General features: G+C 48.3%; 1 protein-coding gene across 1 annotated transcript; it reads right to left on the bottom strand.

The window, feature by feature from the left end:
• Positions 1-2,241: 2,241 nt before the first annotated feature.
• On the bottom strand, positions 2,242-3,789 carry LOC127338187 (uncharacterized). Its single transcript, XM_051364410.1, has one exon. The coding sequence runs from the start codon at positions 3,787-3,789 to the stop codon at positions 2,242-2,244; it is 1,548 nt and encodes a 515-aa protein (XP_051220370.1).
• Between the last annotated feature and the right edge of the window lie 5,989 nt (positions 3,790-9,778).

Raw genomic sequence — 9,778 nt, 5'->3', positions numbered from 1 at the left:
ACCCAAATCTGATATGGCTATCATTGCACGCAAAGGTTATATTTTGGTACAGGAAATTCGTGAAAAGTAGATCCAACGTTTGCGGGAGGTTGTTGTTTATAGTCTTGGAAATATATTGGGTGTTGACAAAACGACAGAAAGGTAAAATATTGCCACAATTTCTATATCTTGAAAGGTGTTATCTCTTGTACCACATGTTATTTTACTGTTGTATGCTCCTAGTTTTCTGTCTGTTCATTACATGACATTAGTGTGATCTGCACTGCGGATATATAAATATGCTTTTCAATTTGCATAACTACAAGCCAAAACAGATGAAAAGGGAGCACTTTCAGAAAAAGAGAGTAGGCTTCAAACAAATTAAGAACATCGACAATAGCCAGGCCAATGAGACAACGAACATGCTTCCATTAACAACATAGGCTGCTTGTATAAGCAAGCACTAAAGTGTTTACAAAACCTGATAATTCCTAGAGAAATACGTAGACGTTGGATTCATCATCCAGGACGGTACGACAGTAAGTTATTTCATCGGCGACATTGCGTACTCACATCCACTGAACAGTTTTGAAGACCAAGCAAACAAGTATCAAATTTGTATGATTATTAAAGGGAATATCTTCTCCAATTGCCACACACTCTTCTTATATGTAGCACACTTCTGTGAGTTGCACATAGCACATAAGATAACTTGTTTGGAACCTTTTTACCTTCTCCAATGGGTGCAGAATCTTCTTACAGGCAGCACACTTCTCCTGGGACCTGCGGAACACAGAAAATAACTTGTATGTGACCTTAGACTGAGTAGCATAAGAAAAACGATTTATGAGCTGCACGTTTAGACTACCAAAAATTAGCAGAACATATACTCACTCCATTCATAAATAAGTGACTCAACTTTGTCTAAATGCAGATGTATCTAGATGTATTTTAATTATAGATACCTCCGGATCTAGAAAAAGTTGAGTCACTTATTTTAGGACGGAGTAAGTAGATTGATAAGCAAAATCTGAAACTCACAATCTTAGCTCCATTTAATCAAATCTAGAGGACTCTGCTTGGGATTGAAGTTATCATCAGTATTATATTGATGGTGGCTATATAAGGAGGCTTGGTACATTTGAAAAAAATGTTGACTGTAATGCATGAGCGTTAGCTCCTAGAATTTCCCAAGAACAGTTATATGCTGCTGGGAACTTACTTGCAGGAAAAAGGTAGAGGAGATGAGCCATGCAGGCAGCCTGATATTAGCCAGTAGTCGACTTATTGGCTGAGCCTGCTATATTTTTGCTTTGTTTTTGTCTGTTCTGTTCTGTGTCAGCTATTCCCTCTCTAGTTTGTAACTGAAATTAAACTTTCGCTAACTTGGCAGAACACATGCCGTGTTTCCTCAAAATAAAATCTAAGTTGTCCCATAACAGGGCAGATCAATAAAAGATGTGAACTGGTAACTTTCATAAGCAAAATAGAGTTTAAAGTTTTTACAAACACCTTTTCTTTCTATACCATCCCAAAACTTATACCTTATAAATCCTAGCAGATGAAACTTGAGAAATAGAAGTATATAAGAAGAAAAGACCAGCCTAAAGGATGAACAAACCTGTTCTATCCCTCCAATACATCCCTGTACACAATGTTCTTTGTGCTTTTTCCAGTGGGGTCTATGTCTATATTTGGCTTGGCCAAAATCCGAGTGGTCTGCCTTGACACACCCCTTGAAAGTGCAACATAAAGCTGGCCATGGGAGAATACAGGCTCTGGGAGGTAAATACCAACGGTCGGAATGGTTTGCCCCTGGGCTTTGTTGATGGTCATTGCAAAGCTCAACCGGACGGGGTTTCCTCTTAAACTTGAAAGGAAGTGAAATGTCCTCCGAGGGCGACAAAGGGATCCTCGGTATGAACACTCTATTTCCAGCATGTTGTCCACCGACAATCTCGGCGTCAATTGCGTTATCCTGGAATGCTCTAATCATCAGTCTTGTTCCATTGCACAGCCCATTGTGCGGATCGAGATTCCGGAGTAGAATGACGGGACAATTGATTTTGAGTTTCAAATCATGCGGGGGCAGGCCATTTGGAGTGAGTGAGTTGAGATAGTCTAGTGGGTAGTTATTGCGTGCATCATCCTCGACAGAGTCAAAGCTATAATATACCCTTGCCTGGCCAGGAAATCGGTCAATCATCTTTTTATTCAGATTGTCCACATGATCATTCTTCATTGAAAGAATGGCACATGCACTCATGTAGGGTCCACATGTGGCGTTCTCATGATCGTTGAAAGAATGGCACGTGCACTCATGTAGGGTCCACATGTGGCGTTCTCATGAAGCGATGGGAACACATCTTCAATAAGCTTGTTAACTGGTTCGTCGGTAGGAGTGAAAGGAATAACTATGTCATCCGGAAGACGCAAATAGTCACCACCGATTGTCTCTTCTGTTCCATTGCCTATTCTCAGTAGGTACTCGGAGAACCACTGATCGGTCTGTGCCCTCATATTGCGCGTGAGGCGTATCTTTCTAATCTTATCCCATAAATAAGACCTCTGTAGCGTAGCATCAGTGATTTGAGCTCTTGTCCCACGTGTTACAACGGGAAGGACCTGCCTAAAATCTCCTCCAAACACCACGACTTTCCCCCCAAAAGGTAAATCGGATCCCATGATGTCCTGTAAGGACCTATCAAGCGTCTCAACAGTTTGGCGCTTTGTCATGGCAACTTCGTCCCAGATTATTAAAGATGCCCTACGGAGCAGCTTTGCGGTACCACTTTGCTTGGTGAAATTGCATGTGATGCTGTCTGTGAGCCTAATCGGAATTTTAAACCTGGAATGACCGGTGCACCCACCAGGCATGATCGATGCCGCTATGCCAGATGTAGCTATAGCAATAGCTATTTGACCTAGGGAACGGACCTTTGCAAGGAGTGCTTTGTATAGATATGTCTTTCCTGTGCCACCAGGACCATCAACAAAGAAAATCTGGCTCCTTTTGTTGAGAACATGAGAGAGGATTTCATCAAAACCAGCACGCTGCTCTTTGTTAAGAGATGTAAACATGTTTCTGTCTTCTTTGTCAAAAGTAACCGACAACTCCTCTTGTACCTCTCTGGAATCTCCATTCGAACACTCATCATCCACCAGATCCAAATCCAGGAGTCCATAACTGCTAATATCTTTTCCCATGGAATGCACCAGATCCCTAATGTCTCTAAGGACCATCTGCTCTAGTGCGGCCTGGTTGGGCTGGTTACGACGATAGTCCTCAGACATTGACTCAAGGTGCTTCTCCCACAGTGATCGGATTTGGGTGACCTCGCAGAACACCAGAATAGTTGCAAAAAGCCTTCTTAGAGCATACGGCATTTGGAAAGTAGCTGCCTCGGTCAAGCAATCATCAATTGACTTGTCGGTCTCTATGAGACCTCTTCGCTCACATGATTCTCTGAAAGTCATGCAAGGCCTGCCATTTACACTTTTCAAATCCTGAAATGATGTTGCACCTCTCACATGATTCATGAGCACTCTAAGGAAGTACCTCTCACCTTCAGCAGGATGCGCATAGACAATTCTTCCAATCTGCCCCCGCCCCATTAATTTTCTTTTCTGCCACTTCTTCTCACCCTTGATCCACCGGTAGAATTCTGGGAACTCTTTGTACAAGAAGTTCCTCGCAAAAGGATCCACCAGGTTCATCTTGAAATATTCAGTGAGCATGGTACTGGAAGAAGAGGGCCGGTTGATGATGTCATCAAGATTATCGCCATCTCTGAATGTGACAGGCTGCATATCTTCCAAATGAAGTTGCAGTTGGAGAACAGAGGGAGAGACACCGAACATTGGGAAACCGCAAATCCTGGTGATAGACTCATGTGGCCCCACGAACCTAGCATCCCTATATTGTTTAATCTCATTGATTACTTGACCATCATTCTCTACCGCTGGATCGACTGAGAATGAGGCACGATCATGTCCTTTATAGATGTACTTGAATAAATACTTCACTGCCTTTATGCTAGAGCAAGCTTCAACATTGATGTGACAATTATACCGCATAAGCAGACCAGGGTTGTATGGGACAACCCATCTATTATCCAGCTCTGCTCTTCTGACCTTCACTTGATGACCATCGTGCCTCCTCCTATAGATAGGATATGAGTCCTTTCCTTGTTGTGTGGCATCACAAAACTGCCGAGGATAGCTAAACCGACATTGACCATCTATCATGCAGGGACAATTTTTCCTAAGAGCATGTTATCACCAGATTTTGACCAAATCAGGAGATGGGCCGTAAGGGAGATGGGTTTGGAAGATTACATGTGGAAGATCTCTGAAGCGGCCTTGCACGAAGAGTTTGGGCTGGATTGCCCGTGTATCTGTAATATAGTAGATCGCATCTTAGATTAAAAGATAGAGTTTTACCCGTGCACGGTTAGGTGCACACCTAAATTAGAAAGTCCCCTGGACTATAAATATGTATCTAGGGTTTATGAAATAAACAACAACCAACGTTCACCACAAATCAATCTCGGCGCATCGCCAACTCCTTCGTCTCGAGGGTTTCTACCGGTAAGCATCATGCTGCCTAGATCGCATCTTGCGATCTAGGCAGCACAAGCTTATCTCGTTGTTCATGCGTTGCTCGTACTGAAGCCTTTTTGATGGCGAGCAACGTAGTTATCTTAGATGTGTTAGGGTTAGCATTGTTCTTCGTATCATATGCTGTCGTAGTGCAACCCTTGCATATCTAGCCGCCCTTACACCTATCTTAGGTGTAGGGGCGGCACCCCGCTTGATCATTATTTAGTAGATCCGATCCGTTACGGTTGCTCCTTGTTCTTCAAGGATTAGTTTAATATCTGCAATAGTTAGGCCTTACAAAGGGTTGGAGGATCCAGCGACGCGTAGGGTGTCGTTTGCTAGCCCTAGACAGGATGTTCCGAGGATCAACCTCGTGTTGGTTTTTAGGCCTTGTCTAGGACCGGCTTACGATCACCGTACGTGACCGCGAGGCCCAATCGTGAGTAGGATGATCCGATTATGCGGTGAAAACCCTAAATCATCGTAGATCGTTTTAGCTTTATCTTGATCAAGCAGGACCACCATATGTTCGTGCACCTCGTACGAATCATGGGTGGATCGGCTCCTTGAGCCGATTCACATGATAACCTGAGAGCCGATCGAGGCTCGTATTTAATGTTTACGTGTATGCCATGCAGGAAACTAAGCGAGGCATCTACATCACCTTCCTGACCAGGTATAGGTCAGGTGGCACGCCCTTGCACCAGCATCGGACGTGCGTACCAGAGGCTTTGCGGGCCGTCGCTCGGAGGGACCAGGGCCAGCCGCAGCCCTAAGTTGTTCCGGCTCTCTTGTGTTGCCCGTCGCTACTCGCCGGTGGGTTTACGACCGCAACACATTACAGCACGCCCGGTGGGACAAGCTTCGACATCAACCACATCGCCATCTACATCTGAGATGGCGGACGGCACTCCGATCCACGTACGAGGATCCGACCGACGAGCTCAAGAAGAAGTATGACGAGGTCAAAGCAATCCTCGAAGCCGACCTCATCGGCTCTTTTCCACGAACCCGTTCACATGGCATCGGTGGAAGGGGTTCTCGCCTGATGGTGCGCTCGATGGGATAGACCTCTCTGCCCCGTCAGAAGAACGCACCAGGTCCCTACGTCAGGAGATCAACTACATGGTGGCTCACTCGCTGCACCGCCACTCTGAGAACCTGGTGAACACTTTGGAGCGTGTCGCTCTCCGGGTGATCCAGGAGATCATGAGGCACCAGTACTCTCCGTCAGGACCAGCTCTCGGGACACACCAAGGAGAGATGCCACTCCAGTCCCGTCCACCACTGCCATTTGCGTTGGCAGCACCAGAAGTGCCGAATTCACCGGCATTCGTCGTCTACAAGATCGGTGGTGACCCTAGTGACTGCCAGTTCTTGCATGAGGCGCCTAAGGAGATCCCTCACGGGTACATGTGCACATACGTGCCGAGGCTGCGATGGCGGGCGCTCACAAACCAGGCCGCGACAGCAGGGACTTCTAGGAAAGCAGGAGGAACGTCAGCAACAGATCTTGAGAAGCAGACGTGGCTAGCTAGATATGCCACCCCGACGAACCTCCAGAGCTCAGCTCCTGCAGTTGGCTCAGAGCTGGAAAAGCAAGCATGGCTGGCTAAGTACGCCACCCCGGCGAATCTTCAGAGTTCGACTCCTGCCGGCCAGCACCGCGGATCAGATCAGTACGATCCTGAGGGACCAGTTCGGCATGGTGCCGAAAAGGAGGACAATCGGCTATTCCAAGCCGTACCCCGATGAATACGAGTTGGTCCCGCTACCACCCAAGTATCGGCTCCCTGACTTCTCCAAGTTCAGTGGATCAGATGGTTCCAGCTCCATCGAGCATGTGAGATGATATTTGGCACAGCTAGGAACAGCCTCAGCGTCGGATCCACTACGCGTGAGGTTCTTCGCACAGTCCCTCACGGGATCGGCTTTCGGGTGGTACACTTCGTTGCCACCGGACTCGATCCGGACTTGGAAGCAGTTGGAAGAACAGTTCCACATGCAGTTTCACTCGAAGCTTGAGGCCGGCATGGCCGATCTAGCTCAAATACGTCGAAGCGTGGAGAAAGCGTGGCAGAATACATCCAGCGCTTCGAGAAATCTAAGGAACCGATGTTATTCGGCTCGTGTGGCGAAAAAGAAGCGATCGAGTTGGCAGTGGTGGGCCTTGCCTCACAAATCAAGGATATGGCTTCCCAAGCAGACTACCCTTCACTGGCGCACATGGTTCAGAAACTGTCAGCATATGAACAGCGCCATCCAGACTTGTACCAGGACAAATTCAAGCGTGCGGTAGTCCTGGTTGAGGCGGATGAAGACGAAGGCTCTGCGGGAGATCAAGAGGTAGCAGTGGCTGAATGGACTCGGGGGGCAACCCCCGTGTCCTGCAAATGGGTTAAGCCACCAGGTCCGCCCAGAGGGTTTGATTTTGACGTGACCAAAACTGAGCAAATCTTCGACCTCCTACTCAAGGAGAAGCAGTTGAAGATACCCAAAGGCCTCAAATTCCCCACGGTACAGGAGCTGAACGGAAAGCCATACTGCAAATGGCATAACTCGCTCTCCCATGCCACCAACGACTGTAGGGTGTGGCGTCAGCAGATCCAAATGGCGATAGAACAAGGACGTCGATTTTCAACCAGATACGCCATGAAGGTCGACACTCACCCCTTCCCGCCGTTAACATGGTGGAGTGCACTTACCCTGAAGGTTGCCAGCCAGGATCCTCGTTCAGTATCAACATGGTAGGACCTGGGCACCACTCTGGCAAGGATGGAGACGAGGGCAGCTGCTCTCATAGCAAGGACACAGAGGAGGCCGCTCCACGCGATCGGCTCCGTCACGATGGCAAGCGCTACGTCACAGAGGGAGAAGTGAAGAACATAAGATATCAGCGACCTCTCTCTGATCACCTCCTCAACAAGTATGTGAGTCAATATAGCCAACGCCGATGATCCAGCGACGATGATGATAGAGATCGTCTGGATAGAGAAGCCAGGAGACATCGTCGGCATGATCGCGATGAGGAGGAGTATGAGCGCCGTGCCAAGGAAAAGTCGAGGGAGCGGGACGACGAAGATAGGCACTGGGACTGCCCCTTCTTCAGACACTGCTGGGATTCAGGAATGAACCGATTGCCTACAATCGGCAATTGCCCAGAATGTAACCAGAAGAAGAAGGAGGCAGCCAACGTGTCTGTGTTCCAATGCTTAGGGCCTCTCCCGCCTCGAAGCAAACGCGCTGAGTCCCCTCAGACGGAAGATCTCGAGGATCTGGAAGACGAGGGAGAAGAAGAAGAAGACAGGTACCACCGGCCAAGGTGGTGCCCTGATGGACTCAGCCGTTCCCAAAAGCGTAGGGTTCAGCGATTGCGCGGCTTGGAGGAAGCCGAAAGGTTATATCTGCACACGCTAAGAAATGCGCGGCCTGATCTGGCCGCGAAGATTCAGCGAACCCTGGATGAAGAGGGTCGACCACGGAAAATGGAGTGGCGCCCCAAGCAAAGGAAAGCCGATGATGATACCTCGGCTGGCACAAACATGGTGCTCGTCCTTCCGACGGAGCTTAGTGCTCCAGGATTACACGAAGCACCCAATTTGGACGACTGCGAGCGCATCGACGTGACGAAGGGAAGGGTTAGGCTGGTTTTATCCACTGGCCTGACCGTGTAGCAAGAGCAAACCGATGAGCAAATGTGGCGAGGCCGATCCTTGGGATCGGCCCCCAAAGGTATATGAAGGAAAAGCACAAAACCTTCATTGAGCGCTTCGATCAATATGGAGGCCGATTCCAGCAATCGGCCAAAATTATCCTCACCACATGTTCTGCTTGGATCTACTGGGCACTGGTTTTACGTCGGCTGATGAGTTAGGAAAAATCAACATTGGTCCTACCGAAGCCGACGTGCAAATAAGGTGCCTTGGCTAAATTACAGAGCCGATATCTGCAATTCCCTGACAGATTCGGCTCGGGGGGCACCTAATCAGGTGAACATGTGAAGCGAACATGCGAAATGTTGGGGGGCCGATAGAAAAATCGGCCAGTAAAAAAAAAATTCATGATACACAGCCGATGCGTAGCCATCGACTCTAGTACAATTACACAAGACCTACCGGCTACGTGCTCAAGGCTCAGGTTTTCGCCAGGATGTTTCCTTGGAGGGAATGTACAATGAGAGCAGCCTCGGCTGCAATGAGCCGATAACCCTTTGCGCCAGTTCAGCGGTAACATCAATTTGGCATGCAAGGCAGCCTCTTTCTCATTAAGCTGTTGGTGTGTCATCTACAACATCGGCGTTCAGCGGAAGAAAGCTGATCAATGGGGGCAAGTTTGGCTGACTTTTCCTGGTGGCTGTCTCAGAGTACCAGATTGCCTGAAGTCAAAGCCTTTTTGTTTGATCTTTGTTTGATCTGAGCATCCTCGCTGATATTCTCGCCTCGATTAAGGCTCGGGGGGCAACTAACTTGGTAGATGCTCTATTCTTGGGAGCCGATTGGAGTTGCATCGGCTGACCCTGCATCATGACCTTCTCTGAAGGCGGTGAGCTGTTTGCAGAAGGAGACTGCTAAGGCTATGGAGAGGAGCCGGAAAGGGAAGCCGTCATCTTTTACAGGGTTTGGACCGTCCTGTTGCTGCAAGAAAAATAAGGAGACTGGATTCTCAAAATGGCCGATGAACAGTCATCGGCTATAGGGTTGCGAAATATCATTGTCAGGTATCAAATCACAGTCTGAATTTGAGAAGTGCTTGACTGACGGTCTAATCGATATCTGAGTCCGGCTTCATGGGCGTCTAAGGAAGAAAAATCCGATACGTTGCTATCGGTCTTGGTGTGGCAAGCGGAAGGATTGAAATTGGATTAATTGAAAGATAAATTGGAAGAACAATTATCATCAATTCAAAGGAGCGGCTTTACAGGAAAGATCCGATGGCTCTCAAAAGGGGGATCTGGTGCCTAGTGCACTGCTACTACTAGTCCTACTCTACTAGTCGTCGCTGTCCTCATCGTCGCCGTCGTCGATGTCGTCGGCGCTGCTCCCAGGAAGTTCCTCGTCGCTGCTGCCCCAGCCCTCGGCCGGAGCTTCGTCTTCCTCGTCATCATCATCATCCTCGCTGTCCGCCCAAGAGCGGAAGCGCTTTGTCGGTGGGTATCCGATGGAGGAGGAGGATTCATCCTCCTCCTCTTCCTCCTCGT

This window comes from Lolium perenne, chromosome 1, assembly GCF_019359855.2.
Source record: "Lolium perenne isolate Kyuss_39 chromosome 1, Kyuss_2.0, whole genome shotgun sequence".
In the NCBI taxonomy this organism is placed as follows: domain Eukaryota; kingdom Viridiplantae; phylum Streptophyta; class Magnoliopsida; order Poales; family Poaceae; genus Lolium; species Lolium perenne.
The sequence above is the reverse complement of the archived record's forward strand: the minus strand, read 5'-3'. Positions and strand labels throughout refer to the sequence as shown.

What these genes read in the sequence shown, in the direction of transcription:
- LOC127338187 (XM_051364410.1), bottom strand. Translation starts at nt 3,789, where the DNA reads ATGCAGCCTGTCACATTCAGAGATGGCGATAATCTTGATGACATCATC.